Genomic DNA, 22755 nt, shown 5'->3' with positions numbered 1-22755 from the left:
TCCCTCTCTCTCTCTCTTCCTGAGAAGTAATGTATGCCATCTTCCTTTTCATTATACTGGATTTTAAACTTAATTACTGTCTAGTGAAACTGTATTCTTCTACTTGTGTTATCTGGTAACTGCACATTAAACCTTCAGTTTCTCCAAGAGATTGTAACTGAGGTTTGCTTTTAAATGTGAATTTGTTGTGGTGATTCTGTTTAAGCCCAGATGTCTGAGTCTAGAAATCAAACATAATTTAATTTGATTGATTGGACAGAATGATGGAACTCTTTCATAAGACAAATATGTGGGACATCATTCTTCTTGGTATTGAAGCAGGACTGAGGGGTTAATTCAGTAGTCTGTTCCCAGATCCTGCACAAGGTTTCCCAAACTATTTCTAAAACCTGCTGATTAGGAAAAAGATTCAGTAACAACTCTTTTGTTATTTGTGTGACTTTTGTAGGTATAATTAGAAAAAATGTCACTCTGACAGACCAGTAGGTAATGATGGGAAAGCTAAAAAAGATGCATGATTTTGAGTTGAATATTTTCAGTGAGATGAATCACCATGTTTGTGCTCCTTGAAGTGCAAAGCTGCGTCCCTGCTGAAACTGCGAGCTGAACTGCTCCTCTATCTTGGGGAATGCATCCCATCTGTGTGCATGTGTGCATGATTCAGTTTCTAAGGACTTGGCACTGGGCTGGAGGTCAGCAGTTGAATGCATTCATTTGAGCCCAAAATGTTGATGTGAGAAGTTTGGGGTGTTGGAAATCGGTTATGGATGCTGTTATGCTGTAGAAATGCTGTCAGTATTTTTTGCAGTTTAGTAACTAAAATGTTTGTCAGAAAAATGGCCCCAAAGAAGACTTATGTATTTCAATCAGGAGAATTGCAGATGGAAACAGCTTTTCTGATACCTGTAATTTTTTTTTTTCTTTTTTTAAAATCTCCTTTATCCACACACGTGTGTGTTTTGTCTATGTGGACAACTTCTTAAGCCAAGGCCTTTTTTAATAAAAATTGCACAGCATCTATCATTCTTGAAGAAAAACACAAGTTGAGGAAAGAATAACCTAAAGGAGGTCCAGTACAGTAATATCTGCTTATGGTCTTTCTTCTTCCCTTTTTATAGTTAACACCGTTTTAATCCCGAGCAGTATTTTGCCATATGGGTTGTAACCAAAACTTTATTTTTTCAACAAAGGCAGACAGAAAGTAATTTGCATTCCTATACTTTAGAGGAAGGTCCAGCCAGCAATAGAAATGATAACATTGACAGGGCTGTCTAGTACACAGATTTATTCAGCTGATGCAGAATGTTACTTGGCTGTAGATGATGTGTGATGGTTTGTGACAAAGCAGCAATCAATAATCAGATTGCTATTGCGGGAAATCATCAATTCATCCGTCTATTGTATAGACAGATCTATTTGCAGAGTCAAAGAGAAAAAATTCTAAGAAGGAAGGGCATAAGTCTGCTTGCTGCTGAATAAGCCTGAAGGAGAGTTTTCTTATCCTTGCATTGCAAACTGTGCTACCTCAGATGCCATATCTGATTTTGCTAATTAGAGCTGTTTTATTTCAGGCTTGTCATAAAAGAGAGCACACCTTTTGTCTGTGTTTGCATTGTAAATACCTTGAAAGCAGCATATGGGAAATGACAGCTTTTTTCAGTTTCTGCATATGGGTTCACACAGTCCAATTAATCTCACTTGAGAACTGGGCAGGAGGACCCTACAAGAGATGCATGGCTTAGAATTTTTGGCCTAATATGTTTGACCTTGTGTACTTCTGTGCCTGCAGAGCAAGAGAAGAGATTAAAGTGTAAGTTGCGCTGAGAAGATTTCTGTCCTCATTTTCATTTCCAGTCAGGCAAAATTCTTCTGGATGACTGTGTCCCACCCCTGGGGAACACACAACAGGGCAACACTTTGTTCCAGGCTGTGGGGAACAGTTGTCTTTGTCAGGTCAAGGGAAAGGAGGGTACCCAGCTCTGCTGACTGAGAAAGAGCATGGGAATCAATCTGTCTCCATGGCAGAAAAAGAAGGAATGTGCCTGGTGGACTCCAGGAAGAAGGAGTTTGCTCTCCATCTTCGTCATTGTCCAGTACCTGTGAGAAAGCAGCCACATCTCTCTGTCCTAGTTTTTCGGTATAATACCTGCCTTCAGAGCTCACTAACATTCAGCTAAGATAAACTAAGTCGTAAGTCAGCTTAATTAAAACGTACGTTAAAAGATATATTCCAAGTTTAGTCATCCTTTGAACATCAAGTGCTAGCTTTTTATTTATGGGAAGCACAAGCAATCAACTTTAAGCTGTCCAAAAAAGGAGGGAAGATACCATCTGTCCCCATGAGCATGCAGCAGAAATAATGTTCTCAGCTTTTGGGGAACGTAAGGGTGTGTGTGAAGAAGGGGAGTAATCTGTTCCGGTATTAGGAAAGCCAAATCTGTTCTTGCGTGAGGAAAGCCAAGTTCTTTTATGAGAAAGACCCTACATGTCAGTGCTGCATAGGGAAGGGATTGTGGGGAGCTCCTTGGGATTCAGAAAGGAAGCATACAAGCATTCTTCTCAGTCCTTATCCTGGAGGCATCAGAGTTTTCAGTCTCAGACCAGTCCTATTCTTTGTAAAAGCACTTTATTGTGGAGCATTGCCAGTTTGCAACTTCATCTTCCTGGTTGTAGGTTTGTGTTGCCCCTCCTGTCCAACTGCTTCTCCATGCAGATCTGTGCAGGTTGTTCCTTCATGCCTGGGATAGTACATAATACTTTAAGGATCCCAGGGAAAAAAAGGCACGGTAATTTTCTGACAGAAAAGATTGCCTTCTAGCTCTACATGGGAGAGTGATGTTATGGTAGGCATTGGTATATGAGGTAAATTATCAATAAATTCACACCTTTTTTCCTCAAACACGCTCAATATTCAAGTGTTGGGGGGGGGCTAAAATAAATTTTTCTTTGGCATATTCCCAGAGTGCTGTTTGTTCTGTGGCTGGACTTTTTCTGACTTCACATGCAGGAAGTATATCTTGCTGGTAAGTGAGCTAAGTAAAGGTCTTTTTCCTTTCTGAAAGTTTTGTCAAAGCATTTTGAAGCTCTGGTGTGTCTCATCAAGGTACCTCTATGGCTGATGTCTAGGAAAAGCTGGTGCTAACAACCCTGAGGTGTCAAGTAACATCTCTGTCCTTCAGAGCTTCCAGAAAAGATTTTGTAGGTTAAGTGCTTTCTTTCAAGGATACTTTTTCCATCAGAACAGGTGAAGTGCCTGAAAATGTATTCTTTAGATCTCTTTGTTGCAGCAAGTCATTGAGAGAATAATTCCTAAAAATCTGTTATTATTGAGCCATTGTAGTACACTGTTTTGTCATTATTGGTGATGTTGTTCAGGATACCAGAAGTTATGAATATATATGGTCATAGACACTGCAGAACTGACTTTTTCATAAGCGTATGTTGAATATAGGGGTGCTTGTGCAAAGAATCTCTTATACTTCAAGCTGGTGTAGTGATCTTTACTACAGAAAAATAATTCTGTTTTGGATTGCTCACAGGAAAAAGAAATACAGAACATGATCAAGACTGTCTGCTTTGCTTTCTCTAGGGCAGTAAGAATGCTAAACAGAAGAATTTCTTCTTTTTAAAGATTAGATATAACCTCAAATTCCACGGGGAATTTGGATGTGGTTATTTCCATTTCCTAAAATTAGATGGGAGACTTTGCTCAGAGCCCATGTAAAGTTAGCAAAATTTAACTGAGTCTTCATCCAAGTATGAGTACTTTTATGTGAAAGTTAAATATATACAATTCTCTATAACTGGAAGGCTTATAAATAGGTAGAGCAACCTCATGCGTGAGCTGATGCAGATGGTACAAGCTGTAAAGCAGCTACAGGTCTTCCTGGAGTCCGGCGGGAATCAGTGCTACACAATCTAGCAGATGTCAGTGTCAGCGTTTTCACTGGCATAAACAAAAACATGCCGATGCCCTTTAGTTGTAAGTGCTGTGTGACTGTGCTGCGAGCTGGAGAGTCGCTGTTGTGTGACTGTGCACAGCCTGTGGGGCATGGGTCATGCTTGTGGGCATGGGGGAGAAGACAGATTGGAGTCCAGCTGAGAGCATCGCCCCTCGGTGCCTACCTGGATCTCCTCAGTCTTTTCTAGTGAGTCCCGCGCAGTCCGTGCCTACGGCCTTAAGTCTCATTGAACAGTAATTTGATTCTCTGGGCTAATGTCTTTTGTGCATTTTTTCCCTTCTAAATGCTGGCAGGAATTTGGGTCTTGGCTGTAGATCGGCTCCTGGCAGCTGATCAGTTCAATGTCCACATTATGGAGGCCAGCCTACAGCTAGAGGAAACTCTCTCTGCAGCATTTGATATAAATCACATAAGCAGCAGAACTGCAGAGTAAGAAATAACAACAGCTATGCAGTCACCCTTATTCCTGCAGAGGAATTTCAGCTCTGTTGAGCAAGCTAGGAAGGACTCCTTTGGGTTAAAAAAACACCTGGCAGACCTGCTAAAAACCCTTAGCTGTGTGTTACTACTCATGAAGCAGTTTTGCTGAATTCACTTAGATGCAGTCAGCTAATGAATCATTGTTTTTCCTGTGTCACCCACCATTACAGACGGAAGTTGCAGAGTGTGGGGGAGAAGGAGGTTTGGGAACAGGTCTTTGGTTGTCTGAGAAAGCCTTGGTATTTTGGTTAGAGTCACTTTCATCAAACTTTCATCAAAGGGTCTTCCCATCCAAATGCTGATGGATGTTATTTAATTGCTGGGATGATGCTTGTAATCTGTTACACACAGAGCAGGTTTTTTCAGCTCCATAAAATAGTTATCTGGAGTATTAGAAGTGTTTCAGCTTCAGTTTCAGTCATTAGCTGAGTGCTGGTGCCATGAAAATGACTTCTCTTCCTGTGTCTCTCATTGCTTGCTGTTGGAACCTGAATGCATGTAATCATTCCTAAAATAGCCATAGGAAGCACAAGCAGTATAGAAACATCTTTGTGTTGCTCCGGGGCTTTGGGCTGCATAGCTGAGCCTGCCCTAGTGTGGGACCTGGAAACAGGCAGCAGTCTCATCTGGGTGACAGTCTGGATTGTCCTTTGCAAAACCCTGCACGTGGTATCGAAAAGGCAGAGGTTATTTCCCGCAGAAGAGGAGAATGACTTTGCCTCGCTCTAGCAATGAGCCGGAGAATGGATTAGAGGCTTTTCCTATCTGCAAGGAAGCTCATCCATCATGCCCCATTCAGACAGTCATACTCAGTGGGCTTGTTCTCTCTTGCTACACTGAACCTTTTTCTCCATAGCTTGTCCAAAGAAGCAAAGCAAATAATAACAGAGCTGCTGCTTTTGTAACTTGTACTACAGGCATTTGTCAATGCTGCTTTGACTTCCTTTTCTATGCTGCTCTAATTCCCTCATGCTGTGCTAAGAAGCAGGTGTGAACAAATGTGTAAGGATGCTTGTATTCTTCAGTATGTGGGTGAATGTGTGTCAGTAGTGTATTTCTGTGGTTTAGGGACTCATCTTACTCTCACTATAATCTCTTTTCCTACTTTTTTTGATGCACACCACCTCAATTTTAAGTTTCCCCATGAAATCAGACCGGATATTTGATGTTTCCTCTTAATAGACCCTCAGTAATTAAAATTATCTTGAACTATTCTATTAGTTACAGGAACTGGGGTTTTTATATTCAGAGGTTTATTGATTATATCTGCACATAGCATTTTCCCTTAAAATACACTGAATTACAGTAATTAACTTTATGTTCAGGTTAACATACAGAACCATTTGTCTGATATTTCTTAGGTATTTGTTGATTTCTTGCTATGCCTTTTGTCTTCTTAATAACCCTGAATTGGTGGAATAAAGAGGAGAGTGGAAAATATGTTGATATATTGAGGTGATCTCTTTACTCAAAGGGAATTCTTGAGGATACGGTACTTTCTAGTATTAACTTGTCCATAAAGCCATAAATCCATATTGGATTTTATATGATTTAAAATTTGGGAATTCTTCAGGCATAAATCTAGACAGAACAAAACTCAGAGTCCACCATTTGCAATTAGCCAGCGAGCTGCAGGTGCTAGATTTTGTAAGCATCATGCTCATCTCGGAAGAAAAGCAAACTAAATAGTTTTTCTGTCTCAGGATCAGATTTATTCTATTCCTTTAGAGCTTCCAAAAATACCAGCAAAAAACACTGGCAATGAAAAGTAATGATGAATGACAGGGATCTATGACATTGCTCTGAAGTTTTAGCAGGAAAACCTTTCCTGTGATCTGAGCCTTTTAAATTTGGGTAAATATCTGTTGCTGTATGGGTGCACAGGAATGGATGGTTGTCTGCGGGAGAGACATTTCCAAGGCATGAGAGGCAATGTTCTCAGTTAATTTTTGTTTTCTTAGTACTTGGAGTCTTCTGGTTTTTGCTTCTACCTGTGTCTATCCACAGCTTTTTAAATAATTTCCCTTAGGGATTGCATTTGTTTTGTGGACATCCTTCATTTTTGGACATTGCAAGTTTTTGTGGTAGTCTTATTTCATGCTCTTCTTTTCTGTAAGGTGTAGAGAAATTTAACATAACTAATAGGGGCTAAATTTATAAATACAAATAGAGAACTCTTTTCTTATCTGGATTTATTATTTTTTTTAATCTGCCAGGGAAAAACATAATTTTTCTTGAAGACTTTGCCAGGTTTCTGGGAGAAAAAGCCTTCCCCTTTTTTCTGCCTATCATAACTCTGATTGCTTAACCACACTGTGTCCTTGTGCTGAGCATCCCTGCCCAGAAGATGATGCTGAGGTTTGGCCTGAGTCCCCCTGCCATGACTGAACTGTTGTGGTGTGGAACAATTGGTGCACTCTGTAGTGGTGACTGTCACCTTCAAGGTAGTGTGTTATCCACTACTGGAATAATTATTATGTAAATGGTAATGTTCTTGAGCATTTGAAGTGCTACAGTTGATTTCATTCACGTTTCAGGGTAGATATGTAGTTTAATGCAGTGTCAAACCACTTCATGACGAAGTTGATTGGTTGCCATTTGAAAAAATAACCAGATAAAATTTGCTATTTCTCTCCAGGTAAATCAAGGCAGGCTAATGAGTCGATTTTTTGCATAAATGGATTTTTATAAATAGGGGCAGAACTGGCCAAATTGTACAACAGCTAAGCAGTGTGCTCTGGTTAACAGATGACTTAAACGTGATGATTTGCATTTCTCTACTGTTCCATCACGTTAAAACATGGACATTTCAATTTCAAGTGAATGGGACAAGCATCCTGGGAAATATAGCTGGGGCTCATATTTAAGTGCTTGAGTGTTTCTTGCATAACAAAAAGCAAAGGAGAGTTATTTGTGATTACACTAAACTTTAAACATGGGGATATTAAAATCACAGAGTCGCAAAATTGTTTAGGTTGGAAGGGGCCTTAAAGATTATCTACTTTCAACACCCTTGCAAGGACACATTCTGCCAGACCAGGCTGCTCAAAGGACCATCCAACCTGACACTGAGCACTTCCAGCAATGCAACCTCCACAATTTCTCTGGACAACTTATTCCAGTGCTTCAGCACCCTCCCAGTCTGAAACCATTTCCCCTTGTCCTATCTCTACGTGCCCTTGCAGCGTTCATGTGGCTGCTGAGACAATGCCTGCAGGGCCGTGTCTAACTTTTAGTCAGTGACATTTGTAAAGGTTGTTGTGAAAACATACCAGACCTGGTGTTTTACCTTTGCTGTCCAAAAGGAGAAGAAAGGAAGGACACATTTTTCTCCAGTTACGTCTTTGGATCACCTGCAGCTTCGTCATTTTTATTCCATCTATCAGATGAGGGAATAGCAGATCAGTTAACTGGCACTGATATTTCCCAGGCAAAATGAGTGTTGGAGAGAGTAATGGTGTTGCTGGTAGCGTATCTGTTTTCTATTAAGCATGCCGAGATGAAACAGCGAAGTATATATTAGAGATGGTGTTCTCTCCTTTCAAAAGGCAGTGATTGCTACATTTAGCTCTCAAATCAATTCAGAATCTTGACAGAGTTTTGCTGAAGTCCCACAAATAATCAATAGAGCTATTTTTATCTCTTAAATGAGTGAGACTTTTAAAAATAAGAAAGACATCTTTGTAATGACTGACCAAGCTGTTTCAGAGTTAGGTCTATTGCTCTATATGATTGGGGATGTTGAGTGAAAGAAGTTATTTAGGCTTTGCCTTTGTTCCATTCTGCAGGTTTATAACCCCAAAATAAAATTGCAAATGTTTCTGGCAGCCGTCCTCCAGGCACAGATGGCTTTCCTCCCAGTTTTGGCAAGCCTGATTTCGATGTAAAACTGAGCAATTATTAGAAAGTGAAATATTGCATGATATAATATCACTACCACCACCATCAACATCATGACAAATGGAGCACTTGTTATTTCAGAGCTGTGTGAGAGAGCTAGTGCCACTGCATTACCCCTTCCTTTAAAACCTGTACCTGTGCTGCTGCTGGTGATGCACAGATAGATACATCTTGCTAGAGCAGATGCTTTAGCAAGGCACTGTGGCCATTTTCTCATTTGCGTTGGCTCTATATTTCAATGCAAATATCACTGAACAGGTGGCTGATGAGGCCCCTGTGGACTGTTTACAGTAAAGGTTACAACCAAAATCGATAGGCCTTAGACGCTTCTAATTCCATCTGGGAGATGTTCATCTTCCTTCTGACTGTTTCCCCTCTGAACAGCAGCATCCTATTAACACTGCAGTCATCAGAGATGTCTCACTCAGGTCAGAGGAAGGTTTCTTCTGTTTAGGCCTCCATTTGTCCTTTGCATTTTCCTTCTGTGCCGCACTGGAGGGAGCAGCAACGTGGATCTTGACAGGACAGGTTGCCAGCATGGAGCATGCTGAGTTTTGCCTACTGACTTGACACCTGCTACTCCCGTTCGACAGGCTGAGGCTCATCACTGCTGCCTGGGGGTTGTCCAGATCTTTTCAGTTTATCGCTTGCTGAGGCAGGAGGTAGTGATGCCACATATCACAGGTGACATTACAATGCGAGGTATGGCCTTGTAAAGGTGCAAGTGAGGGGAGACAAAAGTTGGGATGGATTCAGGTTTGCATAAACCTGAAAAAAATAAGCAATTACCCCTGAAATCTGCGTGAAAGTACTTTGTATTTGGGCAGAAATTTTATTTTAGATGCATTTTTGCAAGTCTTAGTGAGAAAATATGCATGGCCTGTATATCTGTTTTTCGTTAAACTAGTAATGAAGTTCATATTATTGTTTTCAATGAAGGTAGGTACTGTTGCGTACTATATGAGGGAAAATCACGCTTCTTGGTGTCTTTCCCTTGGGCCTGATCGTCATGCCTGGCATGCAGCCCACAGCAGCTGGGCAATGAGTAAGCAGTACTGAATCCAATTAAAATGCTAGTAAAGCGTGTATAGCAGGGGGCACCCATGCAGTCCTCTTACAGTCAGGGAGAACTTCTTGATATGCACAAATGAGAGAGAGTGGTGCTTCATACACATAATTTAGGGTCCACATTGTTGCCAGACAGGTGTGGGCTTCCCTTGGCCACTGCCTCTCTCCAGTCACCAGTGTTGGGGAGCAACGCCTTGCTACCAGGAGATCTGAAAGAGCACAGGTGATTACCCCAATGCATTCATGCACCAATCTCTCTGGCATAAGGGCCAGCTACCCGGAGTGCAAGAGCGCTTTTCTGGCCACGTGAAATGTACGACCAGCTGTAGAGACAACAGGAGCAGCGCAGGAGAGGAAAGATGAATGATGGCTGCACCATCAGTCACAAAAAGATGTTGCAGGTTGGTTGTGATGATGGGCATGGAGCTGGCATTGAGTCTGTGTAGCCACCTGCACCACCATTCAGGTGACTGAGCAGCAATTGGTAGAGAAAGGACAGCATGCATGAAAAAGCTGTCCATCCCAGACACTGCCCTGCCATTGCCAGTTCAGTTGCAGTGTCTGGCACTCCATGCTGCCTCTTGCTGATAGCTGCTTGTGTCTCATCTCTCTTGAGCTTCCCAAGCACCTGCTGAGCTTCTGTTCACTCACATCTGTCTGATCCCCTTGGCACCACTCAGACCAGGCATTTTGCAGGAGCCCTTCTGCTGCCTGGTGCAGCCATGCAAGGTGGCTGAGCAGCAGCTAGCACACCACACAGGCAGGCATAGACAAAAGATGCTCTCCTGAATGGCTCTCTAGTGCCAGCCTAACTTTCCTCGTTCTCTGGGAGCTGCAGCCTTCAGGTTGTATTCTTCTCTTTTGTTTTTTTTTGTTGCATTATTGCTAATTCCTTCCTCTGACTTGCACGGAACTCTTATCTTTCACTTTCTGGGAACCGTGAGTTTAAGAGGGTAAATAGCAGTGATGGTGTTTTCCACTAAGAGATTTCTGAAGGAAAATTAGCCAAATTTAAATTTAGCCAAAGGAGCTGAAGGATATTAAAGGCAATTGTTGAACAGTTGAAAGTAAATCTGCATCATAGCAGGGAACAGCAGTGGGGTTGGCCAACTGGTTTCTGTGCTCTGCCTTCGGCATGGCAAAGCATGTGCTGTGTAGATCATACATGATTTTTATGTAAGGGCAGAGCTTGCTCTGTGAATCCCTTTTGATGAGACAGTGGAGTGGGACTTGGGCTCCTAAATCACCTGTGCCTTTAAAGCTCTTAACACAGAAGAATCTCCAATCTTTTAACCTCTGTTATGAAACAAAAATCAGTTTCTTCCCTGTTTTTTAATTGTACTTCTGCTTTTGCTGGTTATGATTCTAAGGGCTGTTTGCTGAGTATTTCCAGGACTAGTTCATGTGGGCTGCAGCTTTCCCTGTTGTGCACTTTTCCTTATGCAGTAATTCAAATTCACCTGGCTTGACTTTTTAGTTTCCTCAGTGTTTGGTTCACAATGCTGTTCCTTATTGCCGGACTGTCTTTTTGAAGAATAAACTATTTCTACATATTTGGAGAAATGAAAGAGTTTGTTGAAGACAGTCACAGGCTTTTAGGGCCAGTAGGTTTTCTGGCCTTGCTTCATGCATAACACAGACCATGGAATTTTGTCCAGTGATTCTCACATTAAGCTTTATAATTTGTGGATCCAAGTGCAGCTGTTGTGCATGAACGCAACCCATCATGGTAGAAAGAAGTTCTGTAATAAATGAATATAACAAGATCTATTCATTACAGAGCAGTCCTACTGTGCCATGGGAAAATTCTGACATGGTTGCATACTTTAATTTTTCTTGGAGTTACGCTGGGATTAGCTGAATGTACAGTGAAGTTGAAGCAACAAGATGGGAGGTTTTCTAACATGGAAGAACATCCCTTTTGTTAGAGATGGGCCTTTGCAGTCATTGCCGTTGCTGTTGAATTTGTTCTCAGAATCAAATCTGCCCTCGCACTTTTATGGAGCTTACCAGGAAGTTCGCTTTTCCGTTTAGATTTTTCATTGGATTTGTGTTCCTACTGGAACAAACAAGCTGTAGATAAAATAACCTGCCTACTAGGGCATTGTGGCAGGAGCCACGTAATTCTTCCCTTAGCCAAGCAGATATTCTGTATGCATTTCCACCCAGACTGTTGTAAATACTAAAAATATCAGACAGCAAAAAACAAAGCTCGTCATGGTGGCTTCTTTTTGGCTTAAACAGCCATGGATATCCATTGTGGAAGGAACTTGGCGCAGCAAAATTTGACTTTTTACCTTGTTTTAAAATGATCATTACTTTCTCGGCTTCAGAAACTCCTTCATGCCAACAGCATAAATTTTACAAAAGTAAATAATCCTATGTCAAGCATATGTATGTATATGTATACATAGACTAAGTAAAAATAATAGTAATAGCAACTACATTATACTGGTATCCAAACATCCTACTTACAACTGATTCACCTTTGGGCTGAAGTGTACAGAGAAACCTATTCCACTGCAGGAGGCAGAACTTTGATTTCTGTATACATTAAGGTGCATCATGTGGTTTTTTTAACACTTAATTATAATAATGACAAAAAGGAGGGAACACATAAGTGGACAGAAAAAGATGTCTTATGCAGGTATTTGAAACATCAGAAAGAAGAATCAGAGCAACAATGTATGTTCCAATAAAATCATACATTCCTTGATTTAGGAATGCAAAAAGCAGATTATTTGTGGGGTTTTTAGAAGCTTGGAAGAAATCTAATCTGCCAATTCAATGGCTGGATTAGACATAGATTATAAAACATGCTCTTAAATATTTTCAGGGCTGTATTTTAATAGCATGCCTGATAATAAAAGACCATCAAGACTCACTCTTGTCACCAGTAGCTTCCTTAAACAAGAGTAACAGTGTTTTGGACCAGGAGAACTGGAGTTCTCAGACTCGGTTTTCTTTCAACCAGTATGATTTAGTGCAGGCCAGATTGAACTGCAGTTCAGATCTCTGCATGAATGGTGGGGAGCTCCTCATTGATGTTTGCAAAACTTTTATTTTGAGACATTGCCTGTACTCACTTGGCATCACTCTCTAACTAACTACTTGTCTTCATCAGACATTGTGTTCACAATCTCTTTTGATTAAAAGTAATTTCAGCACAGTTGCAAGTGAGAACATTTGCATCAATCCCAGGGGCACAACCACAGTGAAAATTGTACTAAAAATAATTGTGACCTTCTTGAATCAGCACTTTTCGGAAATTCCACTGAAATATTATGTCTCTTTCTGCCATTGTAAGAACTGCAAAAGTGACAATATGTTTGAATAATTATCTCTGAAGAAAAGCTGCCTTTGGATGCAATTTAGTCCTCCTCAGTGTTAATTTATTGGCACAGACACTGATACACGTGTAGTCCACTTGAGTTATTGACATGTCAAAGCAGATGTTTTGCATGCACATTTTGAATTTGTATTTGAATTTGAACGACTATGTTGGCATCAGAGCAACGGAGAATTGCACTTTTTTCCTCTCTTCTCCCTCTTTTCTTCCCCAAAAGAATCCCCTTAAGAAGGAGAGGGAATTTCATATGCCTATAAACCTACCAATCTATGTCAGTTCATTTGTCAGTTTGGCTTTTTTCCCAGGTAAAAGAAAGCAGATCTGGCCCAATAGCATGTACATGGAATCACAAAGTGAGCGTGCTGGGTATTGTTCATTTTCCTGGAAGCCGTCTCCCACACAGATTTACACGGAGCAGTACACACGTCTGAATGAGAAGCAGAGGCTGATGGTGCAGAATCACCCATGGGATGAGTTTTTCAGGCTTTAAAGGAGAGTGGCAGAGCTGTGTCTGCCCTACAGTGGTGCTTTCCTCACGTTGTTAGATAGTGGGTTTTGTTATGATGGGGAGAAACAGAAAGCAGCTATTCTTGTGCTCTGGAGTCTCACGGTGAGCCAGGTGCTTTGGATTGTTAGCCTGCAGACTGGTGCTGTAGATTATTCCAGTTTAAGTGGGAGAATTGGATTGCTTCCTAAGTTCTTCCTGTTAAAATGTTGTTCCTCATGTAAATTTCAGAAAAGATTTGTACATTGGATTTTAGCAATTTCAAGGAAAAAATAATTTCAATCAATTTGTGTATCAAGGCATTGTGGTTCATCATTTTGCAGTGTACTTACAAGGGCAAAATTTTTAAACCAGCAAAGTGACATTTTGAAAAATTGCATAGAGATAAAGGAATTAGCCCCTTTAATGTGTATATATTGCTTTTAATTAAAACCTTTAGAGGGAAACTGTTTTTTCCAAGCATGCTATTTACTTCTGCTGCTTATTTCTTATTTGGGCATTCCAAAAGACCCCAAATGACAACACATAGAAAGAAACAAGTTCCACCCCAGAGAGCTAACAGTCAAGAGAAAATGTAAGAGGTGACTAAAAAGACAAATGGAGGAAATGCGTAGAGGAAGTGTCTGCAGGCAGATGTAGCTGTGTCAGTAATCATGCAGAGCTATTGGCTTAACCAGTGATAGATGGAAATACTTTTATGGGGGCTTGTATGTACTATCTTTTAGTATGCATTCTCCTGTAAGTTATAACAGACAGACAGTGTCTGCATTGTATTGAATTTATTCTTGCTATTTTTATCCTTCACCATCTAAGTGAAACTTTGTTCAGTTGTCAGTCACTGCCTTGTATTATTTTTTATTTTTTTCCTATTCTTAGTCTAACTTGGCCTTTCAGTAATTTTGTTAATAGAAATAGAGAATCAGCCAAAATTCCAATTTGTGTGTTGAAATAATAATAGACTAACACAGAGAGTGTAATAAATCAGTAGTCCTTATGGACTCTATCACCCTGCAACAGATCCCCCGCACCACACCATTTATAGCAACTGAAATTTTATTTGAAAGCAAATATCTGATGAGGCAAATTAATTATTGTGACATTTTTCTATTGGTTAAAAAATGAGGAATCCAACATTTAAGACTTGCTAATGCTTTTTTTGGCATTAAGAAAGGAGACACAGGTATCTAATATTAAATAGTGATGCAGAAGGGCAAGTTAGCACTTTGTTTGCCAAATTAACTTTCAAAGACTATGTAGGTTATGAAGTTTGACTTTCTGCCCATAAATCTTGAATGAGTGAGAGACCACTGTAAAATAGCTTTGTTCAAAAGGAATCTTTGGCAGGCAGCATCAAAGGTTTGAAGCTCTGGAAAGGATGAAAAGAACACCCCACTTTTGCACTGATTTCCCCTACAGATCAATGTCTCTGTGAAATTTGTGTGAGAATTATGAAGTATTTACCGTATTATGTGCTGGGTTTTCTCGCTGTATCCAAATGCCCCAGTGGTTCCTTTTATCTTGAAGATTTAGGGATATTTTTGTACATGAAATCTGAATGAATGAATGAATGAATGCATCAGTGGAGCACAAGGAAAAAATATGCTGGATTTAGACAGTTCTTTTCTTCCGTATTTTATCACAAGTTGGAGTACTGGTTTTACGACACCTAAATTTATGGGTACATATTTTTATGGTAAAGCCCAATGACATGTTCTGAATGCTCCATCAAGCTCTCTCAGTGTTTCTTCACTTGATTCACAACTCTGCAGGGTATGAATCAGTCCTGTAGTATAATTCTTATTCTCTTTCTAACCAGAATAAAGTAGTGTGGGTTTGTTTTTTTTATTTATGGTGTGTGTCATCATGTCATCATGTAATTATGTAAACCAAAGAAGGGGGAAATAAAATATTTCTTGGAATACTCTTGTCAGCTGTCGATCAGTGCAGGAGATGAAGCATTTTTATTGCATATAAGCATCATAGGCAGAAATTTTTTTGTAACACACAGGTCCTTAAGTCTATCCTCAAGCAAGATGTGGTCCTGCTGGGGCATGGGCTGAAGAATAACTGGCTTTGCAGGGCAGTTTCTGCTTAGAAACACATCACACCTCCTCAGGTACAGCGAGAGGCTTGAAGAGAAATGCTCCCTCTACTTTCAACAGACTCTTAGAAGCTCTGGTTCAACAGAAGGTGATTAAACTCTTGTTTTTCTTCCACAGGGTGAAGTGAAGAAGTGAAGCCTCACAGCTAAACTACTATGAGGTCAGAAGCCTTGCTGCTATATTTCACACTGCTACACTTTGCTGGGGCTGGTTTCCCAGAAGATTCTGAGCCTATCAGTATTTCGCATGGCAACTGTAAGTATAAGGGGCCAGAGGACTTCATTTGTACTGAAGTACTGATCAGGGGACTTCAAATCAACACAACTTAAATATTTAAATACAGTTGCAGTGGATATAGCTGTTTAGTCTTGATTTCTCCCATATCAGCCAAGTTACATTCTCTAGTAATCATATAGGAACATGGCTTTTTCACATGGTCTTATTATTTGTTAATCTAATACAAACAATTGAATTTCCTTCTTTAAGCTCAGATGAATTCTGCTTGAGCATTAGGCTTTTTTTTTTCCTAAGATGGAATTGTAGCTAAACAGCAAATCAAGACAAAGAATCTTTTATGACAGAAGGTCTCTCCTTTCTTACCAGTAGAGATTGGCAAACTCCCCAAAATCTAGTGTAATACCAACAGCTGCATATTGAGATCTGCTGGCTAAACAGGTGGAGGAGAGCTTTCTGTGCATTTTACTGTGGACATCATGCTTGGCTTAACTGTTTCTTTCACATTTGCCTCAGCTCAGTTGTGATAATGGCAAAGAAAATTCTTCTAAGTTCCAGAGTTTCAGATGTTTATAAGGAAGTCTTTATCATCTGGGCCTCTAAAAACACAGGGAGTAGCAAGTCAGCCAACAGCAGGCCTGTGTTCAATTCTTTATTTGTTCAGGAATTTGGTTTTAAAATTGCCCGTGTTTACTGTGATTTGGAATGGCCTTGGTGCCCATAAACTTTTCTGTCCTCTGTAACACCAGTCTGAAATATGAGACTCCAGGGCACACCTGATGTGCTGCAAATGCCAAGAGATCTCTGGGATACAGCAACAGGGAAGAACTGTCCGGATCCAAACCAGGCACTTCCTGGCTAGTGTGGCCACTGGGTCTTCAGCACCAACATTTTCACCCTCCAGAATGGCAGCGCTAATCATTCTTGCAAAATGATTTGCCAGACTTGATCCTTTTGGGGAAATACAACATGAGATAATTTTTCCTCTGCATCATGGCATGCTGAGGCGAACATGGATGCCCCTATTTGTTCTATGACCATGATTTACAGAGGAAAAATTACTGAACAAAAAACAACCTGACAGTAAAACTTGGCATTTTGCATTAGGACATGATCAGAAGGATTAAGCTCCTGAATGTAAATCCTGCCTGGTGTCTTAATTTATTTCTTCAAGAGTTCTCAGCACCTGGTTTGGAGAGAAGTTCCTTTTTCTATCTATTGTATCTGATGATAGTTTTACCGCCAGACTTTCTGGCACATGACACTCTGAGGTGCTTTGCTGAAGCCATGATGTGAACCAATACTTTGACCAAGGACAGGTACAATGCTCTTAGAAGACAATAGCTGAAAATACTAAAGTAGCAGATGAGTTTCTGAAGAAACAGACTCCCACAAAGAGCTCAGTTTTCTGGGAAAGCATATTAATGGGGAAAAGGAATAGCTAGATGCTAGTCAGCTCTGTATAATATTCACTTGCAGCAGATCTGCAGTGATAATGCTCATCAGAGGATTATCCTCATCCTGTCTTCTGTTATTTACTTAATTATTTACTTAATTAGCTCTTCTTTGTGTACCTAGATGTTGTGATCCTATGATAATGCACGAATGTGAAGTGGTCCTTGATCAGAAGTGTTCACTGTTGTTATAGGTTGTGCACCCATCTGAGGAGCAGTGGTGTGTGCTGAGTTCTCACCCAAAAAATATAATGGGAATGCTCTTGCTGACTTGTAGAACTGGGGGGAAAGCTGACTTGTTGATAGCACAAGCTCAGTACAGGGATTCCAATCCAGTTGCCAGAAGGACTGGCATATCAGACTGGATGCCAAAATAATGTGCAGTGACTTTCACTTCATAAAGTTCAAGTGGTGATTTCCCACCATTCCTCAAAAATCCCTGCAGCTGTTCTATGACAGCAGTCGAGTCCTGTAGAAAACCCAGGGAACTGGTAGTTTGAAGCAATGAGAGCCAAGCCTTTTGCTTGAGCCACTACCAGTCCAGACATCATGGTAATTGATAGGCCACTGTGGAATAGTTTTGTCCTGATAGACATGCTTTGGCAGCCAGGAGCAAGCATTTAAGCTCTGCAAGCAGTGAAAGAAAAACTGTGAGAAAGTGCCATGTACCTGTGTGCCAAGAGCTCCAGAACAGCTTTATGCTCAAAAACTTCACGGTTTCTATCTTCTGCAAAGGTGATGACTTTCTCCTTTGCAGCAGCAGAGACTGTAACCTTGAGGAACTCTCCAGCTCTCTGTGCTCATGCCTCCCAGCCCCAGTCTGTGCTTCCAGGGCAGAACAAAAACCACGGGTTTTGGCTATAGCTGGGCCCCCTGGTGCTTCATGTTAACACCATTTCAGTTTGTTATTATCTTTTGACCCTGTTGATTTTTTTTCCTTCTTCCAGATACAAGACAGTATCCGGTGTTTGTGGGTCACAAACCAGGGCGGAACACCACACAGAGGCACCGGCTGGACATCCAGCTTGTCGTGGTCATGAACAGGACCCTCTACATTGCTGCTAGGTCAGTAGCACTCCCCTCTTACTGCTGTAAGAGGAGAAAGGAGAAGACAAGGAATATTCTGAGTTCTTCTCTGATGGACACATTATTTTTAGGATTGTCTTGCAGAGAGTTTTGCAGCCTGTTAGTAAGACATATTAGAAACCTTGCTAAATTATCAGCTAAAGTTTTGTGATGAGTTACACCCGTGCTTTAGGACTACATACCTCTGACTTCCTCCGAAACCTGCAAGAGGGAAGTTGCCAGAAAAAATAATTCAGTTCCATGGAAAAGCAATTCTGTCCTCATCGTTTCATTCCACTTGTGCTCACCAATAATGACAAATTTTAAAGAATAATTCTTCTGTGCACATACAGATGCATTTTTTGTAAGAGTTATTAGAATGTAATTTTGCTGATTTAGGCATGTTTTTTAAATCGTAAGACAAAAAAACCAACAAAAACCTAATATGCTTCCTCAAGGTTAATTGAATTTAGTGCCTTGAGTTTTTTGGAGAGCTGTACTGTGCAGACATGAGCACATCTTTGTATAAAAATTGCACATAGAGCCACCCATTAAGTTTGCCTAGCCCAGCTTGCACTATCAGCCTCAGCGAGGCTACACCCATTATACACCTGCTAGCCTGGCAGAGATCTGAGTTAACACTTCATCTCCCTACCCGTGACAATCGTAGAGTGGGAATTACATGAGAGATGCAGAATGAGTACATGAGGGCTCCAGATTAGCAAGGGTGGGTGGTCCAGATTAGCAAGGGTGGGTAGTCCAATTTAGGAGCTCTTGGACCCAGATCCTGTTTGGGACCTCCCTGTAAGCTGCCTCTCAAGTAATATCTTGTTTCCTGCCTGTTTTCTGGTCCTCCGTTGGAAAAATACGCACCTTTCTGCATGTGCCACATAAAACCAGGCTGTTGCTGCAGATGGGAGAAGTGGTGGGTGGGATAGCCAAGAACGAAGGGGAACAGCTGCTGAGCAGGCAGCCTCTCACCACCAGCCCTGTCTGCAAAGCCCTTGGCAGTCTCTGGGAGCTGCCTGGCTTTCTTCTCAAGCAGCCACTCCCCATCTCCTGGGTGGTCGGATGAGTCCTGTGGGGGAAAGCTGCCTGTGGATCTCTGTGCGGCACCACCTAATTGGTAATTGCGTTACACCGGCACGGTCACTCAGCAACGCTTCCAGAGTCGTGTCCCTGGCTGCTGGAAGAACACACCTGTTCCCTTAGCCAGCCATCGCAGCTGCTCTGGCTAATTGCAGCTTCCTCGGGCTCCTTGCACGCCCCGCACTGCCTGGGCTCTGGGCGACAGAGCTCAGGGCTCTCACGGCAGGACCGCGAGTCCAGGCAGGGAGCGAGTATCCTTCCACAGGAGCTGCGGTGGTGGTACAAGGAGAGGTCAGCCCTGCTGCAAGTGGCTGCAAGCCCTGTGCTTTGCCTGAGCTCCAAGATTGGTGTTTCTGCTGTGCTTAGTGGGATAATGAGTGGGGCAGGGCAGAGGGTTGAATAGGTTTGAAAGGTGGTGGCAGGATTTCCTCCTTTTCATGACTGAGCTCCCTTTGCTTTCCTTATTTGTTTCCCTTTAAATTAGGAAATTATTTGCAGTGAGGTGGTAGTAAATCCTCTTTGCAGATTTTGCTCTGCTGTTTTCATAGTTTGTTCCCAGACTGAGATTGACGCAGTTAGACTGTCTCAGTGCCTGAGTGACTGGCATTACAGCTGGAAAAGCCAGAAAACAGCTTTGTGCACAGATAATAATGCAAATAATTTTGTGTGCACAAATTATGTGAAGAATGCCAATATTTGGGGCATAACATGTACTAGTATGTGAATATGCATTCTTCCTTATTTGTATAAAACAACTTCCTACAATGAGAGTGCTTATGTAGTCCCAGGATCTTGTGACCTACAAAAAAGAATAAAGGCCTGGTCTGTTTTGTACTTACACAGGCATGAAAATCTTCTTACGCTTTTTTTTTCCTTCAGTAACTCAAAACCTCTTTGACATATTCTTTCCCCCCTCTGTCTTACTGAATAAAGTCCTTCCTGGGCTGACAAGACTATTTGATACAAGTTGAAACTCAGACGTAATCTTTAAGTAACAAACTTAAATGGGTCATCCTTCCCTATCTAGTGTGATTGAAAGCTTGTTCAAATTCAAATACTGAATTTCCTTCAAAGGCAGTAGTAAATCTCGAGATTGGAAGCAAATTTGTACACAAGCAAAGGTGTTAGCCAAAGCATTTTATAACAAGATTAATTGAAAACTAGCTAAATAAATCTTTGGGCTATTATATGAGATATTGCTTTCATGCTTCTTTTAGACATTGAAATACAGTGATCCTAAGTTTATGTTTTATCTAATTATCTGAAAAACAATCAAAACAAATGGTTAAATTCTGAGAGTTTTTATTTTAGGGCTGTTGTGTTTAGGCTGGGTTGGTTGTTGTTTTTTTTTTCTTTGATTGTTTTTGAAAAAGTGTTGACTTTTGCAGACAGTTTCAGCGCACCAGAAAGGCTAACTCAGATTTGAGAGCTGCTTAGATTTTATTAATGAGCAACTGGCATAGAACAAAATTTCTGTCAGTCTGCTACATTTTTTGTCATTTGGGATACATGACTCCTGTATTAGCTATTACCAAATAAAGTTTTGTGTCACTTCACGAAGGCATTATTTCATGTTATCAGGCAGAAATACACAGCCAATATAAATCAGAAGAACTCAGCCAAAGCCCATAAAGCTTTGCTGTCTGAATATCTGGCTTGCAGTCTGTGAAGAACCGGCTCTGTCATCTTTTTTCTCGTGGGAAGGGTACTCCCTCGCCATCTCCCTCTCACTCACCCACACCCAGGCACACACCCCCTTTTTTCTAAGTTTGCTGTGTCTCCTCCTCCCATTGTCTCCTGCAGTGGCAGCTTTTGTTCACATTGTCTGCCACCCCTCCCGTGTGTGTGGAGCAGGGTATGGGGTGGCTCCCTCCTCATTTGCAGTTACGTGTTTCCAAACCGTGCTCCGAGTGCCAAGGGTCGTGCACAGCCAGTGGCATTATTTAAATTCCCTTCCTCGACAGGATTATGCCATGGCAACAAAACTTGGTTCTGCTGACTGGAGGTGGGAAAAACGGAAGCTCTAGGATTAAGTAAATTTGTGTTAGAATAACTTAATTAGCAGTAAACTGTACACATGCCACAGCTACTAGATAGTAGGAGTTGAGTAGCAGTGGGAAAAGGAGAACAAGGACAATCCCACGTTTTCTGTGATTAGGGAGCCCTCCCCCAAATCTGACAGCTCTTTTGCTCTCTACTGACATTGTCAGCAACTGTGGTTTGTCTGTGGCATAACAAAATGATATGTAATTTTCCTGATGCTACCCTTCTTTCCAACAATCCCATCACTTACCATCTAAGTTTGGTTTGAACTGTTTCTTGAACCAGAAAGTAAATCCTCTGAAGACTGTTTTATTGAGATTGGGACTAAACAACTTGGCTCTTTCTGAGTACCACTGATGTATTTTCTAATTGTCTTGTTGAAAATGAAAAAATCGTAACCTCTGGAAAGCAAGGCTGATGAATAAAATCAAGAGCTTTGCTGGAAGAAGGGTTTTAGAGGTCCACCCGCACCTCATTTGCAATTCAAGAGATTTTCCCCCCCACTTTTATATAGCAGGAGTGACAGCAATAAAGAGCAATGCACATAAAAAGGGAACCATGACGTAATCCATTAAGCTGATATCGTGCTAATAGGTAATTTTATTCCAGAACCAACCGTGAGCACTGCTCTGTCCCTGAAGTCAGGCAACTAATAAACTGAAGTATTAAACCAATCTTAGAAGTAAATGACAGCTCTGGTTTTAGTCTGGAGGAGAAGAAAACCCATCAACTCCTCGATCTGGCATCTCACAAAGCAAACTCCAAGCTCCACAGGAGACAAATTTTTAAAACCCTGTTCCCTACCGCAGTGCTGCCTCTTTTCTCCACCTGAGAGAAGTGTTGTTTATTTCTCTTGTAACAGTATTCTGTGTTTTCCTTATTTAAAGAGACTAGCGCTAGTTCCCCAAAACCCAATAAAAATGAAACTAACCTTGCCAGCAGGGATTTCTAAAATGGAAAGAGCCTGCATTCTGCTTTCAGCAGACCCCTCTGATGCGGTGGATCATACTTCAGCTGCGCAGTTTTCTGCAATTTTCTTTCAAGGAAAAATGAGATCAAAGTCCCAATTTGATGTGCTGATTACTACAGCGTTGTGGGTTGACGGGTTTTTCAACTTTTGGGTTCTATACAGAGCTGTCCTTGTTCTAAGCTTACATGGAAGGGAATGTCTAAAAATATCTCTTTACCTGTGTAGTTGTGTCTATTTCCTCTTTCCAAGAAGAGTATGGCAGCTAATTGTAGAGAGGGACAGGTTCTCAGGAAAATAGGAAAGTAAATGCAAGGAAAAAAGTGTGAACTTTTTTTCAGAGAAATATTTTACAGTTTAGTTTGGCCAGCAGTGTGTGAAGAGAAGAATGATTTCTGGGAATAGTTTTGTGTCTGTCAGCTTTTGTCTGCCATGTTGTCAATCAAATTATAACAGTTAAATATTTAAAAGGGAAGAGGAGAGGAGACTCGAGGAGAGGAGACTCGAGGGGAGGGGAGGGGAGGAGAGGAGACTCGA

The 22755-nt window shown here is 41.1% G+C and overlaps 1 protein-coding gene across 5 annotated transcripts in view; it reads left to right on the top strand.

Annotated features, from left to right (window-relative positions):
- The window catches only part of SEMA6A (semaphorin 6A), a 126453-nt gene that overhangs the window by 35760 nt on the left and 67938 nt on the right, over positions 1-22755 (top strand). For all 5 annotated transcript variants that reach the window (XM_015652530.3, XM_015652527.3, XM_015652526.3 and 2 more), the window contains exons 2-3: positions 15484-15621; positions 18002-18119. In XM_015652530.3, coding sequence (XP_015508016.1) covers positions 15522-15621; positions 18002-18119 — 218 coding nt within the window. In that variant the 5' untranslated portion in view covers positions 15484-15521. The remainder of the gene's footprint in view (positions 1-15483; positions 15622-18001; positions 18120-22755) is intronic.

This window comes from Parus major, chromosome Z, assembly GCF_001522545.3.
Source record: "Parus major isolate Abel chromosome Z, Parus_major1.1, whole genome shotgun sequence".
Classification (NCBI taxonomy): Eukaryota; Metazoa; Chordata; class Aves; order Passeriformes; family Paridae; genus Parus; species Parus major.
This window is presented reverse-complemented; position numbering and strand designations above follow the sequence as displayed.